The sequence below is a fragment of the Mauremys reevesii genome, linkage group 6 (assembly GCF_016161935.1).
Source record: "Mauremys reevesii isolate NIE-2019 linkage group 6, ASM1616193v1, whole genome shotgun sequence".
Taxonomy (NCBI): domain Eukaryota; kingdom Metazoa; phylum Chordata; order Testudines; family Geoemydidae; genus Mauremys; species Mauremys reevesii.
Genome location: NC_052628.1, coordinates 23887761 through 23908981, shown reverse-complemented (window position 1 = coordinate 23908981; position 21221 = coordinate 23887761). Strand labels below are relative to the sequence as shown.

The 21221-nt window shown below is 39.2% G+C and overlaps 1 protein-coding gene across 13 annotated transcripts in view; it reads right to left on the bottom strand.

Annotated features, from left to right (window-relative positions):
• SPEF2 (sperm flagellar 2) overlaps positions 1-21221 on the bottom strand; it is a 146420-nt gene that overhangs the window by 72748 nt on the left and 52451 nt on the right. For 11 of the 13 annotated variants that reach the window (XM_039542950.1, XM_039542947.1, XM_039542948.1 and 8 more), the window contains 13 exons: positions 20683-20786; positions 19875-20131; positions 17662-17770; positions 16766-16923; positions 15860-16018; positions 15280-15366; positions 13116-13255; positions 11814-11941; positions 11192-11330; positions 7631-7768; positions 2485-2645; positions 1492-1678; positions 849-1020 (listed from right to left, as the gene is read on the bottom strand). In XM_039542950.1, coding sequence (XP_039398884.1) covers positions 849-1020; positions 1492-1678; positions 2485-2645; positions 7631-7768; positions 11192-11330; positions 11814-11941; positions 13116-13255; positions 15280-15366; positions 15860-16018; positions 16766-16923; positions 17662-17770; positions 19875-20131; positions 20683-20786 — 1939 coding nt within the window. Of the gene's footprint in view, positions 1-848; positions 1021-1491; positions 1679-2484; positions 2646-7630; positions 7769-8242; positions 8306-11191; positions 11331-11813; positions 11942-13115; positions 13256-15279; positions 15367-15859; positions 16019-16765; positions 16924-17661; positions 17771-19874; positions 20132-20682; positions 20787-21221 lie in introns of those variants that run through there. The other 2 variants (XM_039542949.1, XM_039542958.1) reach the window with 2 other exon arrangements.

Here is a 21221-nt window from a genome sequence, read left to right as displayed (position 1 = left end):
TCTATTTAGACTGTCAACTCATTGAGGCAGAGACTGTCTCTTATTATGTATACATAGAGTACCTATTACAATAGGGCCCTGATCTTGGTTGGGACTTTAGGTGCTAATAGAATGCAATTAAATAATACATTGTTTATACCTTGTCAGAATGATGATAGAGCAGGGACAGACCTCATTGATCCATCATATTATAAAGATTGATACATTACAGTGTGGAATAGCAGCCTTGGACTATTTTTATCCTGTTTCTTATTAATAAAGTAAGGAAGTATTTATATGCTTTTAGCTACATCAGGAGATTAATGATAGAAAAGAACCAGCATTTTTTAAAAAGTTGACATAATTTGATAAAATGGCTGCAACGTGTACATTTCCAATGCACAGAAAAAGATTAGCAAGTATTATTTTCTGTTATTACTCTGAACATTTATCCCTAAATATTATTTATGATTTAATTCACCCAACTATCACTCAACAGTCTATGGATTTCTTAATCACTACCCATGTCAGCACACTGATTTATCATGTTTTGAACTATCAAAAGAAAAGAGAGAAAAGAATTAAACTTTTGTAGTTAGTCTCTTTTTTAACATACACCTCTACCCCGATATAACACGACCCGATATAACACGAATTCGGATATAACACAGTAAAGCAGCGCTCTGCGGGGGATGGGGCTGCGCGCTCCGGCGGATCAAAGCAAGTTCAATATAATGCGGTTTCACCTATAACGCGGTAAGATATGTTGGCTCCCAAGGACAGCGTTATATCAGGATACAGGTGTATGTTCATTTAATTTGAATAGTTTTATGCTCTATTTTTAAAAGAAAATCACATGCTTCAGTTACCTTTCTTTTTGGTGGGTGATTTTGGAGGTGGTTTCTTGGCATCTTTGGCATCCTTTCCACCACCTTTGCCTCCTGCTGCCTGAGAAGGTTTTTGACGTTCTTGTTCTTTCTTTTCTAGCTGCTGGCGTTCTTTTTCTTCCTCTGCTTCTTTTGATTGTTTTTCAGCAGTTACCTTAATATTCATATTTTAACTTAACTATTCTGTATCTATAACATACAATTAACATTTTGAACAAGCTATTCTTTATTTTCTACTAGTGGCTGCTGCTGGATGTATAATATAAATTAGATATTTTGATACTTGATTTCATATTTGATCAGTATATGATTATTAAATATGGAAACAGTTGTTAAAGCAAAAAAGCAAGATGGAAAAAGATGGCAGCTTTAAATATTTCTTAGAACAAATTATTTAAGTATTAAAGGGAAGCAGGGGTAACCAAGCAGGGCTAGACTTCAGCAAAGGCTGAGAAGCTGAAGAATTGAGGGTATGTCTTCACTAGCAATGATAAAGCGCTGTGCAGCAGCGCTTTAATGTGGCTGTGTAGTCGCGGCACCATCGCATGGGTCTGGTATTTGGACTGGAAAGATTTAGATCTAACTATTTAGCCAATCTGTGAATCTTAAACAAAGCATTTCTTACCATATTTGATATTGCTGTTACTGCTGCTTGCCATGTATCAGTGATAAGTTTCTCATCTGCCCCAAAGTTAAATATTATACTTTCAGAGGAATTCTCCTCCTTATTGCTCTTTAGTTGAATTGCTTTGCTTTTCTGCTTGATGACATTTATTTCAGGAGAAGGGGGTCTACGAGGAACCATGGGAATCCTTGAAAACAAAATAAGAAATAACTCACTATCCCTATGGTGTGCTATATGTTTATATGGTGCAATTAAGTTACGGTATATTAAGAGAACCAGAATCCCATTTTCAAAGTCTGTGATAGCAATGGAAAAAGGAGGAACCCTCCCACGGATCACAAGAGGTAAAATTTGTGGATGACACAAAATCATATTGGTTAGTCCAGAGTAGAGAGGTTTATAAGGAACTCAAGACTGATCTAAACAAAAACAGGGGACTAGACAAGAAGTAATACACACTGGATGAACTGATATTAATTACTCATATATGTACTGATGGGGTCTTGATGGACTGTAACCATTCAGGTATCAATATAGGTATTGTTATGCACAGTATTATGCCACTGTTATACACAAGTGATGGTATACTCTCACCTTGAATATTGTGTTTAATTCCTCACACCCAGCAAGGCTGCTTTAACTTATGCTCAGTTGACCCCAACCTCAGAGGCCATGCTTGTGAAATTTTAATTTTGTCACTGATCCAGAACTGAATGTTTAATATTTAACTATAATTAGTTGCAGGATTTGTTGGGGAACTGCCATAATTTGGGGAAAAGAAAGAACCTTTTATCTGCCAGCTTTTGTTGTTTTGTTACTGCAGAGAGTATAGATGGGGCAGTCAATAGTGTGTAATAAATTAAATACATTACAATATTCAGCATCTATCATATGGCTGTGATCACCATCATCTACCTATTTAACAGTTACACATGCACAAACACACTTATATGCTAAATTAATTGTTACTTTTTTTTACAATGCAGTTTTTACCTTCTTGACTTGCTTTGATCCACAGATTGCTCGACATTAACAATATCTAATAATGGGATTCTAGCAAACTCTTGACAGGCCTCTGTTGGCATTTTGCCTTCCATTCCCCTGTAATAGTCATGTAGAAATCTCTTTGTATCTTGGAAACGGTCCACTTCAACCTTCATAAGGGAAGACAGATTTACATTCAAAACATGATGGAACAAAGCATTTTCTGTTTTTTATACCCTAAACTATAATATCAAAAGCAATGCCTACATCATGAGAATGCTTGATGGAGGCTAGAAAATAGGACTGGTTGATCATATGTGTTTAAGTATTTTATAATAAATACATACTACAACATGTAATGGAAAAGTACACCTTCAAAATGTGTGTTCAAAACTTTAATACAGATCTTTCTAAGCTTTAATAACAATATCAGCTATGAAATAGGAAAATATATTTAATTTGAATATAAAAATATATTGATATTTAATTCTGACACATATATAAATAAAATTATATGAAAACAAATTACCACGTGCTTCTAAACTGTAATTAAACAGATTTGAATATATCTTTAATCCAAATTATGAAAAACCTTTAATAATAATATTAAGCAAAAGAAATTTGCTTAAATGACCAAGAATTATAATTGTGCAAGCAGTATAAAGAAAAAACAAGTGGATTTTGTAAGGTTCAAGACATTTATTTATTTCAGAGTGAAGCCAAAAAGCATTAGCACCTGTCATGCTTTGATTTATTAAACCAGTAGTGTCGGAGTCTCTAACTGACAAAACGGCACTGCATATTCATGGGAAAATGCACAAAACCACATTCACAAAAAGAATAAAAATCTCATAGTGTAAAACAGCCAGTTGGCCATAAGTTAAAGATAAAAATTATTCTGGCTGGTTACAGAAAACAAAGTGGATGGAAATCTGGTATAGACTTGTTAGGGATATCAGACCTTGCTAAAATGAGTATATAAAATCTATACTGATACAATAATATAGCTACCTGAAGAACATATTATAGAATCCCATAGTAAAACCTACACCAGAGGATCTCAGCAATCAGGAACTCTCTGCCTGTTTTGTTGCTATTTGCTTTCTCTGACAAAGCTGTTGAATGTAAAGGTATAGATATCACAATTTCAGACTTGCTAGTTTTAGCATGAATAATTTTGCCCATCATTGTCAATGAAGGTTATAATAGGTAAAATTATGATTAATCATGTTAATTACAGCAATGTCAAAGGGCCAACCAAGAATGCGGCCCCCCTTGCGCTTGGCACTGTACATACACAGAGTGGTAGATGATCCATGCCCTGAAGAAAGTAAGTGTAGGGGAAGGGGTATAACCCACAAGCAGAGTGAACAATGTGATGGTAGTAAATATCATGTCAGTTCCACAGGGGTGGAGAGGGGTTTGGGGTGGGTTTACTTAGGAGGTAACAGTTTGAGGGGAAAAGTCAGAAGCAGCTCAGTGACTTCAGACACAAAATCCCATTAACTTTCAATGACACTTAGTGCTTGACTACACATTAACTTAGTTAATGGCAAAGTGGGTGCACCCTGCAATAGCTTACTCTGTGCTAAGAAGGATAGATCAAAGTGCACTAACAAACTATTAGACGAGTCTTATGCAGATACAAAAATCTGGATCCGCATCTGCAACCATCAAATTATATCCAATCTGTGATCCACACTCCATCTTTTATATGAATCTGCATCCACATCTGCACCTGAACCCTCTAGAGCAGCAGTTCTCAACCAGGCCTACATGAGGGCCACAAGCTGGTTTCAGGGGGTCATAATGATCACTGGGGGAAGATGTGCAAATGGAACTCCTGTGCATACGTTGTGATGGTCCTTCCACTGTTGAGGGATAGTTTCATGAAGGTAGGTACGAAAAGAAGCGTATTTAGACCGTGTCTGGTGGGTGAATAGATGATTCTGAGCCACCCTTGAAGGCAGCACATTCGAAGTCTGGCATGTTCCGTATTGAAGGTGGTGGCTGCTATGTGCCCCAGTAGTTGAATGCAGTTCCTGATCGTGGTTTGGGGACTAAGCTGAACTCTGTTTGCTATGTTGGAAAGAGCCACAAATCTGTGCTGAGGAAGATAGGCTCTTTTTCATCACTGTCCCCATCAAGATGTGCCTCTGTGAACTCTAGGTTCTGTACTCAGGTCAAGATGGATATTTGTATGTACAGTTGTTGGCCCAGTTTGAGAAAGAGTCCTCTGGCCTTGGAAGTTGCCCGAGACATCAGTTCCGGGGGGCGGCTGTTTAGCAACCAACCGTCCAGGAAAGAGAATACTAAAACACCTTTCCTGTGGAATTGCGTTGCTACCACCAACATGACCCTTGGGGCAGATGATAGGCTAAAGAGGAGCATTCAGTATTGAAAGTTATCCTGGCCAACAATAAAATGCAGGGGAGTGGCATGATGAAGGAACTGTTGTTTATTGGACATCCTCACCACAAGGTGAGAACTTGAGGCAAAGGACACCGCCCAATGTATTCTGGAGTGGGTGTTTTGCTCATGGTCATATGCTTCTGAATCATGCTTGTTGCATTTCCCCAAATAAAAAGAGGGAAGTAACCTGGCATTAATTAAGTTTCTTTACTACACACAGACTCGGTAATTGCAAGAGGGGAAGTATTGTCTCTTAGAGGTTCGCAGGGGTGGTGTGGAATTTCCCTGGTTACTGGGTGGGGAGCTCAAGCCAGTGCTCAGTTGTATTGTAAAAAGGACCCTAGATATTGAACCTGGCCCTTGTGGCTGCCGACTGCACCTGGCAGATGGGTTACATAAGTAAGAGAGAAAAACAGAGTTGAGGGAATCTCAACAGGACAACTGCTAGAGCTCTGTCTCAGGCAAAGGCAGTTCAGAAGGAACTGAGAGTGGTTCGCCCATGCAGTGCTATATAACAACAGCATGGGCATGAGACTGACTTAATACCCATGAGCAGGCCAAACGGACACTGCTATGAGAAATCACTGTTCAAAGGTGTAGGGGGCTCTAGTGCACTTAGAGTGGAGCACCCGTAGGGACATGACTCGAAGAAGAACCGGATAAACAAGTAATTGAAGATGGAAGATGAAGGTTTATATTTGACATAATAAGAGACTAGCCCAACTAAATAGGGAAAGGCAAAATTATTCAGGATGTTGAAGCATGGACAAGATTGATTTGATGCTGTAGAGACTGGAGGCCCATGAAAAAAGGATGAAAGCATAAATGTACATCATTTGTCAGTGCAGCTATGAAAAGTGATATTTAGAGTGTATACTCTTAAATATGATACTGTAAAAGAGCTCCAAAAATATATATATAATCAATGTCAAGCACTTAAAAGTTAGGAAATGACAGAATTAAGCTTGTTTGTGCAACTTTAATTCAGTCCCCTTCTGTGTAGGCATTATGATAATTTTTAATTACATGATAACATGATATTTTATCCATAGAAGTCCTGCTTCATTCAGTGCACAGGATGGATGGTGCATATTAAGATCAGTTATTCAATATTTTGTTTTATCTGCATGATTCAAAGCATGGCCTATGGTTTATTCATGGCACACTATTCAAACCCTGGTCTGAATACAGAATTATGAATTTCCTCATGAGCATTTCTATGGCACTGATTAGGGTGCTTCCCAAACATTTATTTATCTTCAAAACACCCCTGTGAAGGGAGGGGATGGCATTATCCCATTTTACAGAGGGTGAGCTGAGGCACAGAGAGATTAAGGTCAAAATATCCACTAATTAATTTTGGATGCCTAATTTAAGAAGCTTAGGGTCTGATTTTTCAGAGTACTTAGCATTAGATAGCACTTTATATTCAGAGCACAGCTCTCACCTGACTTCAGCTGCAGCTGTGAATCTCCTTGCCCACCAAATCCCAGTCCCCAACCTGATTCCCAATTTCCTCCACCCCCCAACACTCACTCACAGTGTCTCTCCTCACCTCCAGTTCCAGTCTCACTAGACTCCTTGTCTCAGTCTACTCCTTTCCCTCCCTCCATCCCTCCCGGTATGACTCTTGTCCGCTATGCATTCAAGTCAGACAGCTTCTTCATCCATGGTGTCTGGGCACCAAAAGGGAAGGATGTCATTGAGAGCACGGGAGAGAGAGTCTCCCTGTTTTCAGTTCTAGTGTCTGTCCATGCCCGGGTCTGGAACAACTGGAAGCAGCAATTACAGGGAAAGTCCAGCTTCAACCCTGTAGCCCTGGGCTGGAGCATGCTCAGTGACTCTGTGGTGATGGTGCATGAGCAGTCTGGTCACTAGAAGCTGTGAGGGGATGCAGCATGTTCATTAAGGACAATACCTTTGGAGATTTTATCTGTTAAACCCTAGGAAGTTTTTACTGACATGTGATATATGAAGTTTTTCAAAGGTTTGGCCAAATGCGAGCAGAATTTTTCAGGAACAGCAAAAGGCACATTACTGACACAAAGGCCAATCCCTATCAAATTTCAAGTCCATGTTCCAAATTTTAAAAATGACCAGATATTTTTAAAATGGCAAAACAATGTTTTTTTCCTTTGCTTCACTCTTAGAAATGGCTGAACTGTTTTGGCTGAAATTTTCCAAAAGACACCTGGCATATACAATTTCACCCCAAATGGTTAAAGTTTGGCAAAGTTAAAAGCAACAGAAAACAGGGTCTTATAAAAGTAAGTGTTGGGCAATCTTAAACAAGTGGGTCTGGTAGCACTGTATATAATTATAGCATTTAGAAGGCTAAGTTAAGAACAGAAGCCATTATAAATAGAAAAGGATAACCAGCACCAGGATATTTCACTAAACTCATTTGATTGGTAAGCTGAATGCAAATAGCGACATTATGCAATATAGCCTGAAAATTTATTTTTACAGGACTATGATAATGTATTTTTCTTGATCCGCTCTGCCCAGAAGGTGATACAATGCCAGGAGCGCACATGCATGTCTTCCTTTTTTAATTTTCTCACTCCTCACTTCAGTCAGCTTCCTTCTTTAGTAGGATTGAATTAAAGAATATTTGGTCTTGACCATGTAGTCTTAAGGGACCACACACATGAAGTCCCATTGAGATAAATACATTATTCCAAGAGAGTCTGCCTGGACTATTGCAGGATCAGGACTATATTGATTTAGCAATTGACCATACCTGCATAAGTGAAAAGAAATGGTTCATCAGGATTCCCATATGATCGGGTAACCAGCCATCATTCATGATATCACTACGTTCTTGCTCTGCTTCTTCCCTTCTGTTTTCACAAATATCCCAGAGACGGTCCCTCAGGTCCTAAATACAAATACTATTTCAAATAACTGATGTGTAAAACCTTAGGCAATCTTTCATATATTTAAGAAATTATATTGGTGTGCATGGCAAAGGCACCTTATTTCAATCCCATCGTTAATTAAACACTTTTTTCCTCAGTATAATAAAAGTCAGTCCAAAAGAACCTGGCCAAACAGTAATCAACTAGGCCCTGAAGCTCACAAAATCTAGCTTTGTAGACCTACCAGGGGCATGGATTGACTGAGAAGTAAGAAGACACAACCAGTAATACTGGTACCAATGAATGCACAATGTACCAGCTGTTTTTTCTCTAATACTGGAGTGAGAATTGGTGGTGATGGTGGTGGAGGCTGTAACCTTCACAGTTTTGGGGACCAGAATATAATTTTTGCTGGGCCAAAAGCCACTTATGACAAATAGGTCTTTGAAGCGGAGATGTACCTGCACTGGCCTTTAAACCTGAAAGAAGGTACTCCTCATGCTTTGCTCTTAAAAAGCACTCAGTCCTTTATCTAATGGCGATTTCCCAGATTTCTTCTATATAGACACATAAAAAAAGAACAAAATTGACAACAGAAGTACTGGTATACTGACCATATTTTTGACAAAGGAAAAGAATGAAAAGAAAAAGAAACAGTGCTTATTCCAAGTCCTATGCCCATCATAACTAAACTCCAGGATAGTTCCCTAAGCTTTTAGGATTTCATTGCAATGCACTTCAGAAAAATGACACTGCAATTATAATGTCTTATTCCAACATGATGCCAAGCACTTCAGGCCAGATCTAATCAAGCATTTTCAGCAAAACAGTTGGAAAATTATTTGCAATGTAATAAACTCATCTTTTTAACAGAGTTAATACAAGTAAGATTCACCAGAGTACCAAGTGCTTTGAAAAAATCTGCTGAAAAGATTTTGCCATTGTATATTAAAACAACTACCACTTTGTCTCTTTCACAACAGCAATAAGTCTGACTCAAGGTAAGTTCTTCCACTACTGGTTCTCTAGCCTTTTCTCCTACCAGTTTATCAGTTGCAGGCTGTCATTGTAAAAAGAAAGCAAAGAAGGGGAAATATAAGTGGACTGACCCCTAGTAGTAGGTATTAATTTAAACTATTTGCCTACTGATAAAATTATAATCACTGTGGCCAAGAAGAGGTATTACTAAAGTAACATGCAATATGAAAAATACAATAGTTTTATTTCATTGTATGCAGATCTTCTAAGACGGGGTTCTCAGACTTTAGTAATAGTAACCCCTTTCACACAGCAAGCCTCTGAGTGCAACCCCCCTTATACATTTAAAACACTTTTTTATTATTTAACACCATTATAAATGCTGGAGGCAAAGTGGGGTTTGGGGCGGAGGCTGACAGCTCGCGACCCCCCCATGTAATAACATTGCAACCCCCTGAGGGGTCCCAACCCCCAGTTTGAGAACCCCTGTTCTAAGATGTACAGTTGCATTCCATTTCTATTTAATGAAGCTAATTCTTTAGTAGCAACTGCCACAATTTTTACCATCTCCTGGAGAATTTGACTTATTTTTTTTAAATAATCTTGACAGATAATATTGATGTGTTTAAGCATCCCCCTCAACCCCCATTTATATAAAGTTAATTTTCACAGTTGTGGGAAATTACTGGTTTGTGGGGGAGTGTCACACAATAGCTATATAATGACGATATACCTGAGATTCAAAAAGTTAAAGATTTATAAAGATTTATGGTCTAGACAAGTATCAGAGGGGTAGCCGTGTTAGTCTGGATCTGTAAAAGCAGCAAAGAATCCTGTGGCACCTTATAGACTAACAGACGTTTTGGAGCATGAGCTTTCATAGGTGAATACCCACTTCGTCGGATGCAAGTAGACTTGCATCCGACCAAGTGGGTATTCACCCACAAAAGCTCATGCTCCAAAATGTCTGTTAGTCTATAAGGTGCCAGAGGATTCTTTGATGGTCTAGACAGTATTTGGTCCTGCCATGAGGGCAGGGGACTGGACTTGATGACCTCTCGAGGTCCCTTCCAGTCCTAGAATCTATGAATTCTGCACATAAAGTCTATTCTTCTCTCCATGTGACCTTAGGTTTTGCCACTGAGATAGAGCATCACATATGGGATATTCCAACTCCTGTATTTCTTTTTAGCCTCTTGACATTGTTTTTAACTGGGTTTATGCTATTATCCTGGAAAAAGGGTATTCTGACATTTCGATATTAGAAATCATTCTCTCTTTTTGCCAGTCATGTAATCAAGCCTTCATTTTTCAAATGTTCACCTTGCTAGCTGGGCCGCAATTTTGATGGGGCGAGGAGTAATGGAGACATTTTCTGGGGCTGGAGGATGGGGGAAGAGGGCAGGGCCAGCTCCAGGCACCAGCTGAGCAAGCTCGTGCTTGGGGCGGCAGATTCTACGGTGCGACATTCCGCCCAATCCTAGGGTGGCACAGCAGGTTTGGGGGTTTTTTTGGTTCCCCGATCCGGCTGCCCTGTAGGGGGCGGAGGAGAGGAGTGCCCTGCGGCAAACTCGGCAGGGCAGCCCATGTACTTCCCTCCCAGCTGACCCAAGCGGAGCCCTCCCGGCAGGCAGCGGTCGAGGCCGTGTGGTGAGTGCCCCGCTGAAGCTCTGGCCGCCCCCCTTCTCTCTCTCCCCCGCTCCCTCCCCCTCCCCCCACATTAGACCAGGCACACACACTGCAGCACAGGGAGTTCCCCCTGCACCCTGGATCCGGCCGCCCTGTAGGGTTTTTTTGTTTTGTTTCCCTGCTTTGCCGGCCGCGCCATTTCACATCCCCTGGCTATGCCGCTCCAGCCGCGCCGGCTTTTTCCCCCTGCTTTGCCGCTCTGGCCACGCTGTGGTTTTTTTTTCCCCCCCCTACTTTGCCGCTCCGGCCATGCCGCAGGTTGTTGTTTTTTTTTTTCCCCCCTTCCCCTGCTTTGCTGCTCTGATCGTCCCCCCTGCCTTTTTTCTTTTAGTTGGGGCAGCAAAAAAGCCAGAGCCGGCCCTGGAAGAGGGTGAGAGCTCACCTGGAAAAGGCTGAGGAAGTGTTCCATGTGCCCCTTCTACTTTTCTTTCTCCCTCCCCCTACTCCTTTTCTTTCAGCATGTGAGGGCTGCTTTTCCCTTCCCTCCTCTTTCTTCCTCATGCTTAGTGGGGGGAAAAATGGACATAATCGATCAGAGGCCTAGGCTCTGAGACTGTACCACACACCGCCGCTGCCATTGGGCAGCAGCGGTTGTGACTGGTGCTGTTTGGTGGTGGTGGAGAGTGAGAAGGGTTGATATAATAGCTACCTAGGCAAGGTAGCATTAGTACGTTAGTATTCATATTCATATTACATCAATCCTGCGTGAATTCAAATGCCCAAAGATGTACAAAGCTACAGAGCTAGATAAATTGAAACATTTGCCATTTACTTACAGTAACCCTTTGGTGTAATTCTGCTTTTGTTTCCTCATCTTCCCACAGATCATCAGCAATGGAGTTATAATCAGATTGCCACTGAGATACAAACTCCTGCTTATGGTCTGGACGCTTCAGGTAATCCTTAAAATGGTTTCTGTGAACAGTGAGTCAAAACAAGAGTTTTAGCGCTAAAACATACATAGTGTACTAGGTTTCAGAGTGGCAGCCTGAATAAAGACTGGGAGTGGTTGAGTCACTACTAAACCTAAATTAATTTCCCCAGTACTAATTTCTACCTACTGTTACTCACACCTTCTTGTCAACTGCCTGTAATGGGCTACTCTCTTACCACTTCAAAAGTTATTTTTCCTCCCTTGGTATCCTGCTGTTAATTGATTTATCTCATTAGACTGACCTCACCCTTGGTAAAGCAACCCACATCCTTTCATGTATTTATACCCGCTCCTGTATTTTTCACTTTATGCATCTGATGAAGTGGGTTCTAGCCCAAGAAAACTTATGCCCAAATAAACGTGTTAGTCTCTAAGGTGCCACAAGGACTCCTCGTTGTTTTTATAGTGTACTAGAGGATTAATATAAAATGAGAATTCTAATGCAATAAACTACTGTTACTCACCTATTATCTGCTAAGTAGTGAATCACAGAAAACCGTTCTTCTCTTAAACATCTAAGTATAGTTTTGATGGTATTTTCGTAAGTATTTTCTACCGTTTCCCAATAAGGTACTAAAAATTCAGGTATTTCCTGTTAATTATTAAAATACACAAATCTTTATTTTATATACTTCCTACAGCCTGTCCAAATACACCATCAGCAAGTATAGGAAAGAGGTATCTCTGGACATGAGGTTAACAATATATTTCCTTTATTTTATTTATAATTAAGGCCATGATTATGTCACGGAGGTCATGTAATTTGGGACTTCCATTGACCTCCGTGACATTTTCTGCCCTGGGGCTGGAGCTCCCAGCCAGCCCTGCCCTCGCAGCTTCCATCCCCCAACCTGGTGGGAGGATCCTGCAGCTGCCCAACCACGCGGGGAGGAACGGCTGATGGAACTGCAGCTGTCCAGCTGCCCCTGGGCATGGGGGGACTTCCTGCAGCTGCCCAGCCACAGCAAGTGGGGGGGACCCCAAGCAGCTGCCCAGCCATGGCCAGTGGCCCCCCTGCATCTGCTCAGCTGCAGCAGACAGGTATGGGGACCCTGCGCAGCCGCCCAGCCGCGGCAAGCAGCAAGGACTCCCCACTGCTACCCAGCTGTAGCTGCAGCCGCGGCCAGGGCATCCTGCAGCTACCAGCTGCCCGGGGCAAGGGGACCCCACAAAAGCCCAGCCCCAGGGGCAGGGGGACCCTGGAGCTCCCATACACCTTATTGGTGGGGGACCCAGGAGCCCCAGCAGCAGTGGTTGCTGAACCCACCTACCCCTTTTGTCAGGGGTATTTTTAGTGAAAGTCAGGAACAGGACATGGGCTGCCATGAATTTCTGTTTATTTCCTGTGACCTCTCCCTGATTTTTACTAAAAAATATCAGTGACAAAAACTTAGCCTTAGTTATAATGTATTACAAATACCCTGTCAAAATACAATATTTACTCTGGATACACCTTTCATAAAATTAAAGTGTTACCATCTTGTCAACCATGTGCATTGTAACTCTGAGGAATTAACCATAAACTTCTAATATACGTCATTATCAAATTATCAGATATATTCAATACTGTACACGGAGTTGCAGCATATTTTTAAAATCTCATCTCTTTAGGTATTTATATTTGTAATTCATGCTACAATCTCTCCTGCATTCATTATGTATTAGAAATAGCTTTAAAAATGAATTCATTTGTAATGAACAAAAAGTTATATAGAACTCAATAACGTATAGCTATATAAAAGATTCCTAATCTTGAACTACTGCACCTTGGGAAGTGGCTCATCTACATAAACCCATTCATCTGATCCTGGTTTAACTGGTGGTGGTCCTACAGGGGTGGGAGCAGGTAGATCTTCAGGTGTAGCTGATGAAGATTTTTTCCCTGGTGATTTTCCTCGAACAGAGCCTTAAATATGAATGCACAATTAGTACCCTCAAATATATTTTACATAAGAATAAATACATGGACTAGACACCTAAGATGCTTAGTTGCCATCAAATAAAGTTTGCAGGTGTTCAAATGTGTCACCCCACAACCAATATATAGCTGAAATCAGTAGTTTTACAGCTATATAGAGACATTTTCCAGTTTAGCTTTTATTTTATTTGACTTGCCAAAAAAATTAGGTTTCCTAAAGCTCTTCTGTGGAAGAAATAGAAAGATAATGAAACAAGTTACTTACCATGTTAACAAAAAGTAAATGGTATTGTTACCATTATGACTGACAGTATAAGTACCAGGATTTCAAGGTATCACTGTGTAATTTCTGCTTAATGGAGCATGAACACTGTAAATATTTACAGTTTCTATACAGCAGGGCTGGGAAGAGCTGGAGTCAAACTGAAATAATTTCTAGGACCAATAATCCTTTGAGGTTACCCCATGACTTCATGGCAAGATGCTGTTTTTAAATTTAATTAACCCTAGGCATTAGGGTTACTCAGAGTGCTTCATTTGATATACACTCTACTCTTAACTTTACATGTACTGCAAAGTACAAAGTAAAGCATAGGTCCTATCCCATAATGGGGATACACAACACAGTCTGAAAGGCTTCTAGCAAAAGGAAAATGAAAGAATGGGTACTTACTGGATCACTTTCTAAATACTAGGTGTTTTTAAATTGTTGAGGAATGAGAGAGAAATGGGCAAGAGGAGGGGCAGGAAGATGGTATGGGCAAGATTCAAAGGGGAAGAAAAGGAATAAAAACAAAAGAATCAGATATATAGGGAAGGGGAAAGAAACAGGTGAATTTGGATCCAAAGCCGGCACTGAGGGAAAACTGCGAAGTATGGAAGGAGCAGAAAGTGAGTGGAACAAGAACTGGGGGAAAGACCAAGGCAGATAAAGGAAGATAAGATCATTCAAGAAGGAAGTTGGGGGGAAAAAAAAATCTAGTGGCCTGCAGGAAAATGTGGAAAACTACTTAAGAAAACCATTCATAGGAACTATAAGTGCGGCAAGATTTGCAATTGTCACCTGCACTCCACCTTTGTACTACTTTAGGAGGGGGATCCAGCCAAATAATTTTGCTCTGGGAGCAGTTAGACAAGAACACAAGGTATGGTAAAATACTGGCTATACTGAGTAGAGAATTGAATGGGTCATGTTGTGTACAATAAGCTCATTTAAAAATGCTATACAATGGTCCCATTCTTTTTGTTTAAATTTTTAGTGAAGACATATCTTGGTTCACTGCCTCATAGCTGTGACAAATCTGTACATCCAATAATAGCATAACTAGTATTCCCCAAAGGAACAGCTGCTTCTGAAAGCACTGACTTAGTATGACAGAAAGCAGATAAGCTGATGACCAAATAAAGTACTCGAAGGATATCATTGTGATGTCCCTGTCAATGCCCTGAAGCTCCTCCCAGTGCTCCCCTCACTTAATAGCCCTACACGCATATCCCTGCTTTGCTCATATCATCCCTCTAGCCTATGAGAACAGGACTGGACTCCTTTTGGAATTCATCAACACAAACCCTGAATTGCTTGTTGCTGACTGACCCAAACGATTACTGCCCCACCGGGTCTGAGTGCTCTGCAGCACCTCCAGACTCCAAGTGTGAAATCCTTGCTCCTCTCAAATCAATGAGAGTTTTGCTATTGACTTCAGTGGGGCTGGGCTTTCACACCAAAGTGCATGCACATAAATGCAGAAGACGAAGCCAACCACGTGATTGCTTGGAAACGTTTATCCAATTATCTGTCATGTGTGACATTTACAAGAATTCATCACGAAGTGGCTGAATCTCCCTTTGTTGGTATACTACACCAAATTGTCCATATCTCAGTGTGCCTTGCATCCTAATTAACTTTTATCAACACTATTTTTAAAGAGAGGAATGGAAGGTAAGTAAGAACTATACATCCTTATGTTAATTACCAAAACAGTAAAAAAAAAAAATGCAAAAGTGTACTTCACCTGGTTTATTTGCTGCATCTTTTCCCTTGGGTGCTTCATCTTTCATTACCTTTTTGTCCTTAAAGGATTCTGATTTTTTGGGTAGCTCTAGGGAAAGTTTTAAAAAAACCACAAAGGCACACAACAGAGACACCTTTAAGATGCAGAGTTACCAGCATTTCTGAAGTGTTAGCATTAGAGAGAAATTGGTATATTAGTATGTTGATAATGAAAACTTGGTCTTTCCTGTATATACATTGCGCTGTCTCAGATGGCGAGGGTACTAGCTCTGAGTTAAACACAGGAAGGAAGGCTGAAATTAATACACAGTTACCTCAAGGAAGTAAATTATACCTGCTGGACAGCTCCTTTTGAACATTTTAGAACCTCTTCTCAAAGTATCTGTGAGAAGCTGTGAAACTGACTCATATAATTGGAAAAGGTAGACAGGCTGTTCAGAGGTTTGGGACAATTATTTAACAGGAAATATGCTCTAGTTAATCTTTTTTTGAAATACACTGAAAATATTTATTATTTCCCAGGATCTGTTCCAAACATCTAAGAAAGAGCTCTATAAATAAGTTTGTTATGGCTGACAAACCTTTGGCTGATTTGGACTTTGCAGGCATAGGCTCCTTATCTTGAGAAGGAGATTCGGTTTCCTTATTTTTATCTGCTAGAACTGTTAGTGTCTCAGCTTGTGGCAAAGGGGTAGGAACTTCTTGCTTTTTCTCAGCTTCTTTTTTTTCCAGTTCTTTTCCTTCAACATAATTTCAATAAAACACATAATCTAATAAAAGAGGTACTGTAAACATATTATTAATTTTGAACCAATAAATCTTGAAGATTATTTACAAATATGTTTTTCTTTTGTTTTATGTATTTAAATGGATTAGCATTAAAAGAAAGCTACATTTAAAATGGGTGCATTCATTTGCCTTTGCACAAGCCGTATATTTATAGACTTGCTGAAAATATGCCCTTTTAAATTAAACATAACTTGACAATTTTTTCTCTCACGTATACCATTGTAAAACTAGAGTAACATCAGTTAAGTTATTCAGTGTGTCTGGGAACAGAATTTGGCCCAGGCTTACATAATCCATATATACACATCAATACACATACAACAGCTGAACAACTACCAAAATTCCGACGTTGGTATTTTTGTGAGTCTGATCCAAAGCAAAGTTTTGCCATTTCTGCAAGTGAATATAGCTTTTCATGGGCAAAATAATAAAATTTCACCTAATGTGGGGAAATCTATTTGCCTCCGCAGTGTAATGTGGATCTTTGTCAATAAAATATATAGTTAGAAAATGTTTTTGTCTATATAAAAAAATTTGCAGTGAGAATGAAAAATGTGTCACTTTTCCACAAACCTGCAAAAACATTATACCTTTCAGTGGCAGTGAGATTTTTTAAGCTCCCTTCTGAATTATAAACACCCAACCATATATTTTAATATTAAAGTTTCCATATGAAAAACATGAATTCAAAAACTTACTTCTATTCTCTTTTTTAGCAATTTCCTCCAATAAGATTTCCTTTATCCTTTTACACAGAAGGTTCTTTTCTGTCTCACCATTAACTTTCACTAGAATATTTTGTTGCACTGAAAACCATTTCTCCAGTTTTGGCCAGTTGTCTAGAAAGCCCGCAATCCTGTGAAATCATATCAGTGTATAATTTTAAAATCAAAATGTTAATACAAAATGTTAATGTGAAAACAAATAGTGAAAAATAAAATCTTATTCCCAACCCAAACACATTTAATAGCATAGTGTACAATCTAAATCTAATGCCAATCCTGAAGATATTCTGGATGCAGAACTCTCAGTGTAGATAAGGTCACAGGTTAAACTAATCTTCTGTTACATCATCATTAAAAATCAATAATTATTAATATATTAATATAAACTAATTACAAATTTTAAAATGCAGGTTGTTGTCCCTTTAAATTTGCTTATTATACAAAATTAAATATTTAGTGCAAATGATTTTAAAAGAAAGTATAGTACTATTTTTGTATTAAAAAAAATAAAAGAGAAAGATAAAAGAAAGCCCAATTTTGGAAATCTAATACCCTAGGCCAAATTTAGACACAACATGCATTTATGCATCACATAATATAAATATGTAAATAGCTGTTTTGATATGAATTTGAAAAATAATATTTTCAAGACTTTGAAAAGTAGAGTATATGAATTATTTATTTGGGAATCATTTATACTATACCAATAAATGAGGATTCCTACTTGGGCCCCACTTCAGCAATTTCCTAAGGACATCCTTAACATTAAGTACATGAATGGTGTCATTAGAAGTCAAGTATGCTTTGACTACTATGTGCTTAAAGTTACTCTGCTGAAGTAGAGCCTTACTGTACTAAATATAACAAACCTATGTTGTATCTGGTCCCTGACTAAATCGATCTTCTCTCTTTCTTTGAGTTCAAGATCTGAAGCTTGATCACTGTCTTCCAGCTGAATCTGTGATGACCCTGATTTATCTGTTGAGTAGAAAATACCAGAGACTGTTGAAACAAGTTACTACATAGACTTGTTCTGTGTTCCTGTTAAAAAGTTTATCAAAATGAAAACACTGACTGGCTACTTCACTCCTTCATTTTTAAAACTGGCTCCATACATTCTACACAAAGGAGATGGTAATACAGTACTTTATTAGGAATACATTCTCATTAGGTTCCTGGGACTATGGCATTTACTGTCAAATTTTCAAAGGGCTTTAGCAGCACAATCCCTTTAAATTATTGAGAATTGCAAATCTAAAATTCTAAGACCTTGTCTTCACTGCATTGTTAGCTCTAGTTGTAACTCAAGTTTTACCTTTAACCCACCTTCTGTTCACACACAAAAATCTCTAGCTAGAGTTAAGTGGTGCTTTAAGCTAGCTTGAGCTAGTTGGTCAAAGGGTATAGGTTGAAGCTCAAGTGATGTTGGTGCCTGAGCTAGTAACACCTTAGGGATGCAGCAGCTCATGTAACAGCAACTCATCTACTGCTAATCCAATCACTCAGTGCTGCTAATCAAATCACTGTGCTTTCCCAGTGTGGCCATCTCACTCAGAGATAGGGTAGCCTGAGCGGAGTAACTCAAGTATACTAACTTCAGGTAACTATGGCAGTAAAGACAAGCCCTATGTCATTCTTTGGACGTTAAAGGGGCATTCTCCTTTCAGTTTGGACAACATAGGTTCTCTTCAAGATAATATGTCCCTCCATAGCCATCATGTATAAGGTGACAAAGAAGATGTGGTCTGAGTGGAGTGTAGGGGTGGCCATTTGGTGCCCACCTTATCTTTGACTCTACTCTATAATACAATGTGCTTTGGCTATTTTGTCAAAAACAATTATTCCTGCATCCTCACAGGAGTAAATGAACATACATACTGAAGGCAGTGATCAGTGTGGGGAGTAGTGGTGCCACTTGCTTGGGTGTACACCTTCCCTCTTCTCCCTTTTGAATCTCTCCTAGTTTTCAATCATTGCAATATGCGGCCCTCAGAGAATGATGTCTGCACATGCACAATTAACTAGTCACATTTCTGCACTTGCTGTATCCTATATTTTTTCTACTTGACACTTCATTAAATTATGTGGCACATCAGCTGGTGCCAACATAATGCAGATTTAAACAAACAAACAAACAAACAAACACAGCATTTTTTGGCTGCAGGCAGATCTTGAAAATTAAGAAAAAAAACCTACAATAGTTTGAAAGTACCTGCACTAATGATGTATAGTAACTCCATGAGATCTAGTGAGATTTAGAGAAATTTGTCAGTAATGATTTTTTGCTCCAATGAGAATAAGTTATTGTGAGACATTCTCGTAAATCTTGAGATAACTTCTGTAACTAGCGTGTGATTAGTATGTCATATATATTTAGTTATACACTATAGCAGGAATATGCAATCTGAAGTCAGAGGCCCAAAAGGAGCCTGAAAAATATTAAAATATAGTCAATAGCTTCCCTCTTTTTAGAACTGCACTAAGGGTACATCTACACTACCTGCCGAATCGGCGGGCAGTGATCAATCTATCAGAGATTGATTTATCGCATCTAGTGTAGATACGATAAAATCGATCCCCGATTGCTCTGCCGTTGACTCCAGAACTCCACCGTGGCGAGAGGCAGAAGCAAAGTCGACTCGTTGCAATCCTCACAGCCAGGTAAATCGACCTAAGATACGCAGACTTCAGCTATGCTATTGTTGTAGCTGAAGTTGCGTATCTTAGGTCGACCCCCCCACCCCCACCCCAGTGTAGACCTAGCCATAGAGAACAAATCTGATGACGAATCTAAACGACACACAATTCCTATCCATCATCGTCAGGGAAGATACAAGTACATTTTTAAGAGTTTCTGGTATTTGTTATAAAAATTATGTAAGTTTATATGTGATTTTACAATTCAGCCCACAAACTCCTCACATGTAACCAATCTGATCCTTGGTGTTGTAAAGATATGGCAACCAAGCAGTACATTAATGACTTTAACTCTCTTGGTGTCATAACTACTTTGTATTTCCCAATTTATCATGATATGGGTGTCACTAAGCTTTTAAAATATATGCAGTGAAGTATAACTCACCCTTCATGCCAGCCACACGTTCCAGCACTGTGGTGTCTGAAATGTCTAATAACAGAGCAAAATCAAATGCAGGTGGGGATAAAGGTGGATCTTTTGGGGCTGCTGGGTCTGTAACTAGGGAGGGCTTTTTAGACTTCTCATCCTTTGTTTCTGCTTTGTCTGAATCACTCCCTGTAAGTGCTTTTTCAAGTAGTTTTGCCTGGTTTATTGTCATTGGAAATCCATCCATGACCCATCCCTTCTTCTGTGGTGTTCGTCTAAACATAAACAAGGAAGTATAAACATGTAGAGAAACTACTTTAACTTAATATTAACATTTATAATACAGAGTTTTCCTATAATTCTCTGATTTGAAATTAGATAAAACAAAATACCATGACAATTCTATAAAATAACAATGTATGTCATTAAAATTAACACTAGAAATCAAAAGATTTTCCAAACAGAAAACCACAGAAAACAGGACTAAAAACAAACAAACAAAAAAAGACTGCAATTTTCTGGAACAAACACTGTGGGCTGATCTTTGTACCATGAGAAAAGATGCCAATTTTCTGTTCTCTGCCAACATGCGGAACTACAGTAGTAAATAACAGATTTCTAGAGGGAGGTGCATGCCTTGCTCAACTTGCCTATTCGTTCAGAGGAGGTGAAAACTATTCCATGAGTAGCTCCATCTATTTCAGTGGGACTACTCGCGGAGTCAGGTATTATTCACCAGGAGCAAGAATGGCAGTATCTACCCCTAAGAAATATATAATTATTTAGCATATAATTATGTTTGAAAGCAAACTACACTATTTCATACTTAATAGCCTCCACCATGATGTCAACTAGCAATTCATCAGGAATATTTTTTCCTTTCTTCAACAATTTCTCTGATGCTGCACCAAGACAGGCACGAACAGATAGCTGTGAAAAAGAACAGTTAAAAGGCTATGTAGTACTAATATCATGTTCAAGAAGTTCAGAGCACTAATTGTTAAAGTGTATGCATTCCACTGCACACTTAAAACACATATTCAATTACTAATAAAGGCAAGATCCTCAGCAGGTGTAAACTGGCCTAGGGTCTTGGTCATTACATGCAAAAATTAATGTTAGGCAATGTTAAGGTTGAAAAATGAAGCATTTAAAAAAATCAGGAAATTCAAAGTTAAGAGGCCTGATTTGGATCTCACTCTGGTTTTACACTGATGTAACTCTACTAACTCCAGTGGAGCCCAGTCCTGATTTCCACTAGTGTAAGATTATAATCAAGACTGAAGTTTTTATAGCAACCAAAGTCATGCTCTCTATAGGTCTTCAGGATATTCCCACATCCTGTTTGTTGAGTAAGGTACTACT